The sequence below is a fragment of the Grus americana genome, chromosome 2 (assembly GCF_028858705.1).
Source record: "Grus americana isolate bGruAme1 chromosome 2, bGruAme1.mat, whole genome shotgun sequence".
In the NCBI taxonomy this organism is placed as follows: Eukaryota; Metazoa; Chordata; class Aves; order Gruiformes; family Gruidae; genus Grus; species Grus americana.
This window is the reverse complement of record NC_072853.1, coordinates 148704057-148718092: the sequence shown is the minus strand read 5'-3', so window position 1 is coordinate 148718092 and position 14036 is coordinate 148704057. Positions and strand designations below refer to the sequence as shown.

The 14036-nt window shown below is 34.9% G+C and overlaps 1 protein-coding gene across 6 annotated transcripts in view; it reads right to left on the bottom strand.

Annotated features, from left to right (window-relative positions):
• The window catches only part of MLLT10 (MLLT10 histone lysine methyltransferase DOT1L cofactor), a 155939-nt gene that overhangs the window by 55585 nt on the left and 86318 nt on the right, over positions 1-14036 (bottom strand). For all 6 annotated transcript variants that reach the window (XM_054818470.1, XM_054818474.1, XM_054818471.1 and 3 more), the window contains 2 exons: positions 10534-10789; positions 7910-8476 (listed from right to left, as the gene is read on the bottom strand). In XM_054818470.1, the coding sequence (XP_054674445.1) occupies positions 7910-8476; positions 10534-10789 (823 nt within the window). The remainder of the gene's footprint in view (positions 1-7909; positions 8477-10533; positions 10790-14036) is intronic.

Here is a 14036-nt window from a genome sequence, read left to right as displayed (position 1 = left end):
TTCAAAAATATCATATTTAGATGCCAATTCTGCAAATAATTCTGTATGGGCAAAAAATCTAGACCTACAGAATTTATTTTATCCATTATTAAATTCATATTTGGGTAGAAGATTTGCAAAACTTGAATAAAAACAAAATTTCAAACATTTTATAAATAATTACATCTTGTTACTCAGCTCTTTAAAATTATTATGTATGTCTCCTGAAATGAATAACTAGCAAAATCTTCTTTATTTTCTTTTAAATGAAAGACTTAAAAGGGAATTCAGAAAAATACATATTCCCTTTCCTATTTTTTTTGGTTGGTTTTTAGAATCTGAAACTGTTACAAGTTCATAATTTAAACATACTATTTGCTGTTGACTATCAGTGCATGATAAATAAATGAATGAATGAATATTTTGAAATGTAACTAGAAACTAATTCCCAGAGTCACACCATAATTGGGGAATCCCATTTCAAGTACATAGTCTTCAAAACTCCCATTTTAACCTGACAGACACTTACATTCTCATACAACAATTAACTAGTCAGGTAAAATCTTATTTCCACAGCTGCCAAGATCTTCTCCAATACAAGGAGGCCCAAAGGAGCTTGACATACAAGCTATACCCCAGTTACTAGAACTTATCTTCCCTTCCCTGAGATTTTTTTTCACTTCAGAAAGCCCTCACATCTGTTTTCACTCAAAAAAAAAATCTGCAATTTTTTTAAAAAGGAAAACTTTTTTTCTTTTGTTTCAATGCTCCAAGACTTTCTAGTTTTGCGACATTCACAGGAGAACTGACTTGTATCTAAAGCACAAACCACTCCTTCCATGGAAAGTCAGGCAGCCTGGAGACTTCAAAGGAGGAAAGGCTGAACATTGCTTGTTTTCAGCAACCCATCTAATTAAGTACTATAGGTCTGTACTTTTCTGTAACTTTTTAAAAAAAGAAACAGAAAATGGTGCAATTACCAGTATGCAATTACCAATGAAAAAATCTTGACCAGGAATATTATTTTTTCCTGTACAACAATTATGATAATGCTTTTAACCATTTTTGTAAACTGAAATATTCTCAAATTAAAGATATTTCAGTTTATCAAAGAGCTTAAGACTCTCTGAAGAGGACATTTAAAAAATCTTGATCATTGTATGCCTCTTCTCAACTTTCCTATACTCATATTTTAGTAGGAAATTAGTATCAGAATTAAATATAGTACTCTGCTACCTGCAACATCTATGGAATAATTTCAGGTGATATAACTTTTCTATCCCTTCTTGAAATGTGCATCACAGGGACAGCAATAGCCTTTTTCTCCTAAAGCATCTCAATATGAGATAATGTTCAGATCTCCATCATTATTCAGAAATTGTCCAAAATTGTTTTCAAAACACATCTCTGTTATAAGGTTCGTTGTGCAGTATTTTTTTTATACAAAACTTTCTTAATCAAGGAATTCATTACATCTGACTACACTTCTTACAAAATACCTTTTTAGAAACCACCATGAACCCTCATAGCAAGCAGGAAGGGTTTCTTAATTTCTTCCCAATCTTTGATAAAAGCATAGAACATACCATGTGGGGAACTAATTTCTGCAGACTCATACCGCCTGACAATTCCCTACTAACTACTGCATTTTGAAATGCATTATTTACCCAGTTACAGTCTATTTCATATGCCAAGCTGATGCACCATGCTATTTTTTCTTTTAGAAATAAAAAGGGATAATATAGCACAGAATTACATTCATAGGTAAGAGTCAAACAAGAATCTCTGTGAGCACGTGATTTGATTTTTAGCCCTAGAACTTCCCGCACCTGCAAATCCAATAAATATGCTCCACTAAACTTCTAGAAGACATATTACCTCTAAATTTTCAGAACCATTACTAAGAATTGTTCAACTTTCTCTCACCTGATCATGTTTCACCTTTTTTGTTAGGTTAAGGATCATTATAGTATCAGTTTTCAGCTCCCTGTACGACATCCAGTCAGATAAATTTGCTCCTTAGCTTTTCCACAATAATATGCTTTTTCCAGTCCTTGAATCCTTCTCGTGGCTCTTCTTTACACACAGCAGATACAAGAACTAGGCACAGTATTTGAAAACCAGATGCACTCTGCGGAATACAGAGTTACCTTTCTCATTAGTTTGCTGTTTGTGCATTGAAACCTTTTTAAACACAGCTCAGCACTGAGACATAACTGATTATTCACCTTTATCCCTTTTCTTTCAAACCCTTCCTTCCCCAGAAAACCATCCTTATCCTGCGAGTACACATCCACGTTTCTTAGACAATCTTTTACTTTAGCTCCACCAACACAACTCTTAGTTTGTACTGCTTACCAAGAGATCCATTTTACCCTGTCCTCATACACAGATTTTTTCAGAAACTGCTATTTTCCAATAAAGAGCATAATGTTGATAACTGATGCACACGGAAATAACACAACCCCAAAATAAACACTTTGATTTAATAATTCTCTAAATCAAAATTAAATTGAGACTTATCCATCAACTACGTTTAATGCAAAGGTTTGCTGACTTCCTGTCATTACAGGTCTTTACTTAAAATGTCATGCTGTATCAATTGAAATGCAGACATCTACTATGCCACTGCTTTTATTAAAAAATACCAAAAAAAGTCCAACTCTCAGTAACCACCATTAATTGTTACATCTTTACATCTCTTAAGTTATTTCTTTCTTGTATCAGACACATCCTAATTACAGAACATTAAGTACCCGCCAGTCTCCTACAACTTCACGAGTTTTAAAGACTTACTGAAACCTAGCACCAACAGGCTAAAAACATGAAAATATGAGGTGCTTATCATCAGAAAATGCCCATTTATTACTTAGAGCTGTAGCTGCTGATAATACCTGTTTTAGTTAAGAACACTGATAGGAAGATCCATTTCACAATAATCCCCATTTTCATAAGCTTCTACTACCTCATATGATTTCTTCCCAATTACTTGATTAATGTCTCTATTTTTTCTACACCAACAGTCATCAATTTTAACATTTTAATCTCGTAGCAAACCAGCACCATTTCTGTTGAGTCTCAAATACGAAGAATGACATTCTCTGCACAAGAATTTTGTCTTGTGTATTTTCTACACCATTTGCTTAGTTCTGAAAGGTCATTAGTATCTATTAGTATCAATTTGTCCTTTCTATTCCATCTCCTCTGGAATACAACTGGCTTTTTAACACAGCAAGACTTCTGCTTCAGCTTCTGAGGCACCTAGCAGATAAACGTAATAGCACAAACAGTTTCAGAATAATTTTGTCTAAACTCTTTCTCCCAATAGATTTAGCTAGTAAGTCAATGGCTACAGAGGAGTTTAAAGATAACATCATGAAGATTTAACATAAACTCTGAGGGACTCAGTATCTCAATGATTTCAACTTACTCATCTACTTTGAAGCTCACAGTTCTCTTACACCATCATTATCACAACAAACTTAACAGTAACATCATCTCTGCCTTCAGCAGAGCCTTCATCACTGCTTGAATTGGATGAGAAAGGGGAATAAAATACATGGACTAAGCTGAAGCATTTAGTAAACTCATATACAAAGCTGAAATTTGACTGTACAAGACATAAGAACAACCCAGAGGGGCCTGTAGCAAAAAAATTAACTGTTTCTAAACCAGTTTGAAATATTGCTATATTAAAGTACAATACTGGGTTTGAATATGTCCTTTATTCCAAAAACTGTCTAGTATTACCAACCAGAGCATACAGAAGACTGATCAAGGGTAGAATATACATGACGTAGAGATAAAAATGCAGGAAGACAAATTATACAGTTGTCTCAATTGTGACAGGAATTCCAGAAGATGGTGCAAGGGTGCTGAAAGAATTGGTTAACCATTTTGAGGCCCAATTTGGAATTTAAGCTTCTTCACTCTTCTTAGGAAGAAAAAAAAAATAAATTGCTTTATAAGTTCTTGTAGGGTTTACAATACTCATAAGGGCACAAAATCAATTATGTAAAAATTAAAATATTGAAGCAAATGATCCCCTGAAGTCCTTAGCAACTGATGGTGATATTATACAATTTGTTGTACACTTCAAATCAAGAACAGAACTGGGAAAGACAGAGAAGCATCCCTATATGCTTGAAGCACTGTAATTCTTCCAGCAGCAAGTATCTATGCAGAACTTAACTGTGCAAAGAACTTCATCTACCATAAAACAGAAATTTCAGTTTACTTCTGACACTTGATGCTTTTCATTTTACCTTGCTGCATTATTCCACAAAAGTCAGAAGGTATGTCACATAAAATGTTTTTTTCCCCTCCTATTGCTGTGGGACATGAGTTCTCAAAAAGTTCTTCACGCACTGGAATGTACTCCAAACAAAGAAGGGCCAGAGCCTGCACAAACTGCTTGACAGAAAAATACAGAATGTATGAAAGTTATTTATCATAACTGTATTTTTTTCTTTTTCCCACCACCTTATTAGTTTCTGCACTATTGTTGAAATAAAGTGCAAGTATGGTAAAAGAAACATTTGATCTTGAAATCTACTACTAGCAGAAGTAAGCATTGGGACGAGATGCTACTCATCTCTTCCGGTCCCTGTTCTTTAATCACCACTGTTGTGAAAAGAAAAAAATAAAAATCTTCAGCAGAAGGGATCACTGCTTTACAATATTTCAGACTAGAAATCTTTAAGTATTATTCCCTGGAAGGATGCTGAGAATGAACTTAATCCTGAGAATACTAGTGTGACTTTTAAAAAGCTAAATATCTCTATAAAATTGTAGAATTCAGATGAAACCCTCCCCCATTAAAAAATTTTGGATCCTGAAATCATTCCAAACACCTGTCCCATTTTGGGGGAACCAGTATCGGCTTTCTATAACTCCAACTGACAACTGACTTATGTCTTCTTCAACAACAAACTTGCAGTGCTTGTGAATTTCCAGCAGAAAGATAAGCATGGTTTATAAATAAGCTGTTACGGGCTAAAGAAGTGCCCTTTTTTTTTTTTTTTTTTTTAAACAGGGACAGATATTCTAAAAAATGTTAATATAAAAATTCCTTATCACTCTACCAACTAAATTTTATTTCATTTTTTAAAATTACTTTTCACTTCTCTGAGTATAGTGTTGAAGTAATACATAGTGTATTATAAATACATTTCAGAAAAAATTATAAAGAGCATTAAGATTGAAAATTCAAGCTCTCAAAATTTTGAAAGCTTCAGATCAGTTGCATGGCAACTGTAATACAACCTGAGTGTACGTATTGTAACAGTTTTTAATAACATGACCTTGTGCTATTCATGGTACATCTTTGTTCTTATTAAGCAGGAAAACAAAAAGTTCTGTGGACTGGAAAAAAGTTTGCAGAGGACAAATATTTTCACAAAATGAGCTGAATGTTCTTACTCTGAAAGAAAGTTTTATGGAAGACATTTAATTATCTATAAATAGCACATGATGAATCTGCATTACCTTTTAAAATAAGCTTTCCTTCACATTTCATTGAATTTAAACATTATCTGTGAACAGGACTATCATACGTTTGTGAAGCAATGATTTTCCTAATTTTTATGGATTTCAACAAGTACTCTTAAGGAAATGGAAAAAGAATGGTAGCTTAAGATAGCTGCAGTTAAGTTTATTAAAAAAAAAAATTAGGGAAAGACTCTTGAAAAAGTGCCTCGAAAGCTTTGTTTAGTATGGTCTAATTCATTCCTGATTCTGCTTCTTTGAAGTAACAAGGCAATTCCAAGTAAAAGTCAGTAAAAACTTTTTGGCTTGACTTTCCCCTGCATTTTCTCTCACTACATTTACGTGCACAAAATCTTATTTGGGGTTTTGGGTCAAATCATTTAGATTCACTTGTCGGATTTTGTTACTGGACAATATAGAGACATTTCAAAGAGAAACATCAACATATCGTGCCTGAGAAAATGTTATGTTTCTGATAATACTGACAATACTCACATGCCCTTCCTCGTAACAAAGTTTTAAATGGACTGCTAAACCCAGAAAATGCTTATGATGAAGTGAGGAAAGCAGCACTACAACCATAAGAAAGAGAGGAAATCAGGGAGAAGAGCACATTAAAACAATACGCTCAGACTCAAGCAGAAGTTTGTGGATTGATTTAGAGCTCATGCTAAAGGCAAAGACATCCCATCTGGTTTTGTTTCTTTGGGTTTTCTGTTGAGGTGATTTTGTTTATGGTTTTTGTTTGTTTATTTTTCTTTCATATTCCTTGGCACCTTCAGAAAATATCACTGGTTTAGAGCCAGTCTAATGCTGGGTAGCAAGAATCTAAGTATGCTAAACAGAGGTGAAATTATAGGCTGAATATCATGATAAAGGTAGTAAAACCTACCTGGTATTTCCATCCATGTATTTCAAAGCTTTTTACAAAGGGAGCTCAACATTATCACTGGCATTTTATAGATGGAAGAGTGAGATGTAATAAAGAGGACAAAGGAAGCAAGGATGGACCTGGCCAGGGAAAGGCCTGTTCTAGGAGCTGACAAGAACAGAATACTCTAAGACAAATGTAAGGTGGGAAACATGGGTCATTCACTTCAAACCAAGATCTTGTACTTCCATCTGTTACCCCAACTACAACAATACCTAAGCCATCTCAAAGGGATTATAAAGGAATAAGAAAGTTCATACTAAAATAATCATAAGACAGATCTAAATCTGTTGGATGATCTCTGTCCATAACAGATAAGAGGTTAACATGTTTTTAAAACTGCATTTTAATCAAACAGAGGGACAGTGAACTAGGAAGTTTTGTCACATACCATTTCTCCCTACTAATTTAAGTGCAGGAAATTATTTTTTTTCATATAGTTGCCGCTGCTATTGCCATTATTACCCATAATAAAAATCATCATTTGCCTACATCTAACAAAGATTGTAAACAATGTGGTTTTGAGATCCAGTTTTTAAGTACCTGCCTTTTTCTGAAACAAATATTTTTTTGTTTCTTGAAGTACGTATATTTAAGTATCTCTTACTTATACAATGGAAAAATATACAATATAACAGCATAAAACTCTGCCCACAACCGAATATTCAAGTTCCATCTCTCCTCCCCCAAAAAAGAAAAATTAAGCAAAAAAAAATCCACTAGAACAACAAAAAGGACAAAATTCCAAAGTTACAAAAACAATCAGATAGTTTGCTATTTTTTTTATCCAAACTCAAAGGCCTCCAAAGAAACTTCAACGCAACAAAGACTTTGGTAGATACCAGATTCTGCAAGGTCATTCCACACACAGTTTTACTGGGAACAGAAAGGTCCTTCCACCCCAGATGCACACAACATTTAGAACAGAGGAAGAACAAACCAGCCAGTTTCAATTGCTAAAAAGCACACAAGAATATGAAAATGCCATCTGGCTGCACAGGGGTCCAGATTCAGAATATCCTTTTACATGTTTAAATTGATAACTCTCCATATAGACATTTTTCTTTTTAGTTAAGCTACATTGGGAAAAAATATTTGAGGGACATACTCAGCACAGCTGACATGCTTGAGTACTGATTTTGTTTTCTCTATGTAACAGAACATACAGACCACATAGTCTGTGTAAAATACCACTTCTTTTAGCTAAACCTGTCACATGTAATTTCCAAAGAACCTATTTTCATGCAACTTACTTTTCCCCCTACAGCCTCAAAACTTGCATTTATATAGCATACAGGTCAATACACATGTCAATCTACTACAGCCACCTACAACACATTGGCATCTATACATGGAACAAAACTTATTCTTCCAACAGTCATATTCTAATTTTTACTTTTTTTCCCAATGTGACTTTCAAGATACTCTGTTCTTGAAAAGCACACTCAGAATTACAGCTAAAATAATAAAGATATTTTTTGAGGTAAGAAAACAAATCCAATAAATGCCTACCTGAACCCACTGGAGATGAGCCAACACTAAGACTTTGTAAACTTCCATTCCTGAGCAAAGTTGGAGATTTTTGAAGACCAGAGCTTGTCACGCTTCCTGCAGCAGATGCCACAGATGAAGTTGGCGAAGCAGAAGAAACTGAAAGATGGGAAATACTTTCTTGACTTTTATTTCCTTTGGGTCTACCGGGCCCGTGTTTACTTTGCTTATTTCCTTTCCGTTTCTTCTCTGTTACAGTTTCTTCTTCTATTCCAGAAGTCTGAGCTCGTTTGTACGCTGCAGAAGTAAGGCTTGAATTACCTATGTCTCCAGGTGAGCTGTCAAAGTTTTTAGATTGGGAAACAGCTGATGATGAAGGGAGACCAATCAGGGAAGTGAAACAATTGACACTCCCCTCCTGACTCCCAGTCTCTCCTTTATGTACATCTTTGGTTGATGAAGCCTGCTGAGAATGCGTGAAACTCTCACTTCGCAGATCTGTGTCTGTAAAACTCAAAAAATCCTGGGGAGATTGAACTGAACTTCCAGAAGATGACTTTATGCTCCCAGGAGTGCCCAAAAAGCTTCCTAAAAAAGAAAGTAAAGAAAAAGTACTTTTTTTCCCCCCTGTAGCTGATGAAAATTCATGGGAAAGATATCTTAGAATACAAAACTTTCAAGTGCAAGGACTTTATGAAAAGTGTTACCAATAGCTAAAGAATTTATTTATAAGATAACTCATTGCTTCTCTGGCTGATCTTCACTCTGCTGGATCTGATTCTCAGATTGCTATCCGAGATTCAGATTTGAATTTGGGGAACAAACAAGGTGAATGTCAATAAGAGGAGGTAACAACTTCGCTGTTTAGGCAACTTTGACATCCCTCATGTTTTGAAGCCACAACAAACATTTGGTGCAAGTCAGTGCAGGGTTTTTTAAACGTACACATATATAAAAAGAAGAAGGCTGATAGAAACATGCTATGATCACATCTACACTATGCATACAATCTTCCTTACCATTCTACCTAAATCAAGGGTCTGACACAGGTCAAGGGAACAGCAATTGCACTTAATTTACCCTGGCTGAGGAGGTGTTCCACAGAAGAGGTATTTTTCAAAACGACAGGAGAGGAAGTGGAGAAAAGTGTACAAAATTGGCATTTTAAGATTTCTTTAGCACTGTCAGAGAACCATAAAGATCTTTTGTGTAACAGAATTACATTGCTTCTGTAATATTTAGAAGGCAGTCATTTCATCACTGTGTTAGCACACGCAAGGCATAAAATGGAGCACACTTAGGAAATACAAACATCTACTTTCACTGAAATTCAGTAATTTTATATGGGTGGGTGCACGTAGAACTCAGACTGATGACGACTATCCTGTCAAGAAAATACTCCTAAATACAACAGTAGGAATAAAAAAGTCCTTTAAAAATTACTGGTTTATCATTATTACTCCATTAAATATTATTAAGAGTTCCATTTAAAATATCATTTACATTAATATAGCAATTTAAAAATAATAAAAATGTTGTTTTGTATTTTAAATAAGTTACATCAACTTCACTTAATGCAGCTTTAAAGAAAATGCATGCACATAGTAAAGATCTATTTTGCCATCTGCAGCGAGCAAGATTTTTCCTTAAATGCAGGATTCCAGAAGGCAATTTTCAACGTTTTGAGAATTTAAACAAAAACACACTTCATTTTTTTCAATTAAAAAAAGCCTGAAATACTGAAAGAGTTCTAGGCAGATTTAAAAGTGCTTGCTGCATAAATAAATTCAAAGAAAGAGCAACATCATAAAGCAGAAAGGACAGTTAACTATGCCACACCACAGCAAAAATTATGGAAAAAGAATTACTTTATAGAATGTCTAGTTTGTTGTGTTTCAAAATAACATATTTCATTAGTTTCAAAATAACATGGTTTATTAGTTAAGTAATAAAAAATAGACTTTAAATTTTTTTTATTTTTCTTCAACTCTGATAAAGATGTCATAATAAAATTAGCTTTTTAGAAGCACCAATGGTGCATTTAGTGGGTTTTAGTACGTTCAAAAAGTCAAACTTATGTAAAACAAAAAGGTAAATAAACTGTATACACTTCTCACATAATAATTTTCTGCTTATGTATTTCAATGACAAAAAATAAAAGTAAAAAGGTCTTTCACTTTTAAGAAAATGGTATATTTTAAATGTCTGCATCTTGAAAACTTATTTAGGGGCCATCGCATCCTACACATGAGGTAGTCTGGTTTCATTCTAGTATGCGCTAATTAAAAAACATTAGTATTATTCCCTTAGAGCTAAGAAAGACCCTTAGACTCAAAATCATATGTTAAATTTTACTCCAGACTAGCTTTTCAGCACATAAAGAAACTTCCAGGTTTAGCAATTAAAGAAAATACCTTAATAGTCTAAACAAAAGCATCAGTTTTGCCCTTTAAAGATATACAACCTTCTTTTTCATGTTATGACAATGAACATTTTTTCCCTGAAAAAGTTGGATTTTTTTTCCCCAAAGTGAAACAACATTCTCATTACTGAGGATAAAGGATGAATTACTTTTCAAGTTTTAAATATGTAAGATTTCTAATTCATGTCACAGCAGAAGTCGTGTACAGCATAACGATTAATACCTTGCTGAAAAGGGCTCGCTGCAGTCACAGTTGTTCCTGGATTTCTTCCAGCACCAGGCTTTCTTCCCCTCTGACCTGAGCTATGACCTGCAGATTTCTTCCCTTTGCTCTCTGACCCTCTAGCCTCTGAAGAATCTTTTCCACTTGAAACGTGTGTAGAAACTTCCTGGAAATTTGCATTTGTAAATCGAGCTGTGGTATCTTCCAACCGCTTCAAGGAGCCCGACATGGAGTTGTTGCTAGTGCTTGTGTATGTCTAGCATTTTGGTAAGAGAAAAGAAATAAGAGAAAAGAAACAGTTAGATCATACAACTCTAAGAAAAGAACAGTTTAAAAGAACCCATTCCTTCAAATAAACTTAGAAGTGTTCAAATACTAAAGTAACTGGAAACAGCAGGAATTACATAAACTGATGTTAACATTTTCAGCAAACAACTGAAGTGCATAAAACTTCATTTTGTGGAAAAAACACACAAAAATAAGATCAGCTTTGCTTAGGATTTTTACTTCATTGAGGTAAATGGATTAATCTCAAATCTATGGTTGCACAGTCTTTATATTCTATTTAAATAGGATATTGTTATTTTGCTGCTTAAAATTAAAAATAAAAAAGGAGACTTTAAATGCTTTTCTGAAAATACAATTTTTATGTAGTTTGTTTTGTCAAACTGGAAACGTTGTTCCATCAGCAGTGGAACTGATGAAGGCTTCAGAACCTAGGAACTTGCATTTTTAAGACTTTATAGTCTCAATGCTGAATCAAAATCAACTCCAACAAGCCCAACTGTCCCTTATGTCTTCACTTCCCATCATCAGACTAGGATTCCCTGCCACCCAAATCATCCCATTCAGCCAGTTCCTTAAGTGTCGTCAAGTAAAGGCAACAGATGAGGTGTAGCTGGCCAAAACACGTGCAGGAATGACTGGCTACCAACTATAAACCTGCTGCCTGACAGGAAGGAAAAAGCATAACATGCTCTTGAATTCTCAACGTAGATTTCATCTTCAACCCCCACTCATCCCCAAAAATTCTGGCCCTTCTCCTACACCCATAACTCTTCACAGGGCTTTCAAAAATTTTATCTTTAGGCCCGATATTCTTCCGTTAAATTTTGTCAGAGTCGTTCATATTGGTGAACGATAGTCAAAACAGGTTCACAGAAAGTAATTGGGTGGGCAGGGAAACTTTGTGCACAGCATTAGGAACCCACACAAAGGAGTATAATTATTTTCATAATAATAAAAAGAATTGGAGTTGTAATAGCAGAAGTTTAATATCAGAAAGAAAATTAAAGCCAAATTAGGAAAAAGGAAATACTATTCTACTGTTGTTTATACTCAAGCCAGAAAGTAAAATAGCCTTTTGACTGTATAAAGCTGCTTCAACAAAAGAATATAGATCAATCCTAGAAGCTACTCATCTGTTCAAAACAAGCTTAGTTTATTTTTCAGTTCTTTATTGAAGAGAGTTTAAAATAGAATCTAAGTTAATCTCCATTAAAGACCACACAAACACATGCTTCTTAAAATTGAGCATATACACACGTTTTCTCTTCCCCAATTGGGATGTTTGCTGAATTTAAGTCTACAACAGAATATTTCCTCATCTTTACATACAGCTTTATATAGCTGGTATAAAAAGTTTTCCATATTTTTACTAAAACAGCTGAGACATTTACATAGAACTAATTTTTCAGCTGCAAATGCCAGAAGGTAACTAAAATATGCAAGCTTTGAGGAAGATGAAAAATTCAATTTATTTGCAGACAGCCCTGTATGAATTTATATTATAAACAGCAATATATTGTGGATTTTCTGAATAACAGTGAAGAAAAATCAGTTTAAGTTTGTTAAAGTACAATGTTAAAAATAATTTACCTCAAACTCATATTACTATACTGGTAACTGTTTCTAATGAAGATGGAGTCAATTCTAAGGTAAGTTTAGTAGTTAACTTTTTGAACTATTACAAAGTCCACAAGTATGCTCAATTTTCCTGAAATTGATGTGTCACTTGACCTGAGTTAAGCGGCAGTGGTTCAAATTTGGGTCATTTGAACAAAGGGTTTCCAGACATGCAATAACCCAAACCAAAAATCAGGCTTTTTCTAGGATCCAGGATTTCTCCTCTTATCTAATTCCTTCCTTTCCTATCTGCTATCCACTTCGTTGAATATTAGTAGCAAGGATAATTCTCTATAGGTATCAACAATCATAGTTTGATGTTATCTAGTACCTCTTCTCAATTACTGCAGGAAATTTATTTATTTTTCATTTTAAAGGGAAATAAAGAGTTTAACGTAGCTCTGCAGACTGGCCAGGGCTAGGCAATGACAAGTTGGCATTAATTTGCATATACTCTGCAGAGATTTGGTCTGACTGCAAGCCCGAATCCTACCGTTAGCAGATTTTGGAGAACATGCATGCACATCGCAGTTCTGCTTTTGAAAATTTTGATCCAACAAGTATTCTTGTTTTGGAAGGTGCTGTAAAGTGTACTGAAGTCTACATGCTTATTTAGAATATCTTGAACAGTAATATGATGCAATAAACCCTAAGCAAAGTAAAATTGGTATCATTTAGTCAGTAATTTTTTTCCCCACAGACTATATTCCTTACTTTAAGAAGTTAATCACAACAAAGTGCCCTAAACCAGATACACATACATCATGAATCCACAAGATATGCAATAGGATCTAAGGTAAAACTGCAACAAAAACCTTAGATAATTAAGCTAATCAGTTTATACAACAACCTACTCACTGCTAAACAAACTGCTTTTCTAAAATGCTAAGTTCTAAAAGACAAAGGCCTAACAGAAGCGTCTCTGAAAAACCCTTAATATGCTGTGGCAAAGTTGTATTTTTTGTTTGCTTTGGGGTTTTTTTTGAGGTCAGGAGAGCAAGGATCTGAGGATAGAGGCAGAAAGTCTTTGTTTATTTACTGGCTGGCTTCAGCCACACTAGCCAAAGGGGTATTCCATTCCATGCCATATGACATCATGCCCTATGACATCATGCCCTATGACATCAGACTGGCCAGGGAGGAGCTGCTGCTTGGGGACAGGCTGGCACCGGGCTCCAGGCAGTGAGCAAACTGCGCTGTGTATCGCCCACTTTGTATATTCTAAATACTGTTGTTGTTATTTTCCTCTCCCTTTGCTGTCCCTGTAAACCGTCCTTACCCCAACCCACAAATTTTACCTTTTTCTTCCAATCCTCCTCCCCATCCCACCAGGGGGCAGGGGGAGGAACAAGCAAGCGGCCCCATGGTGCTCAGCTGCCAGCTGGGGCTGAACCACGACAGCTTCCCATAAACCAGTTTGCAGGTTTTTTTTCCCCAAAAAGCATGCTTTTACATTGCCAAATATAAAAGTGCATGGAGAGCTACCGCCATTTTTACACCCCCCATATATCACTCTGTGCTCCCTGAAGAGTTATACCACCCATCTGTAGCAAGTCTTAAAACTTCTGGGAAAGCTTTAGATTTACGGTAAAAGCATA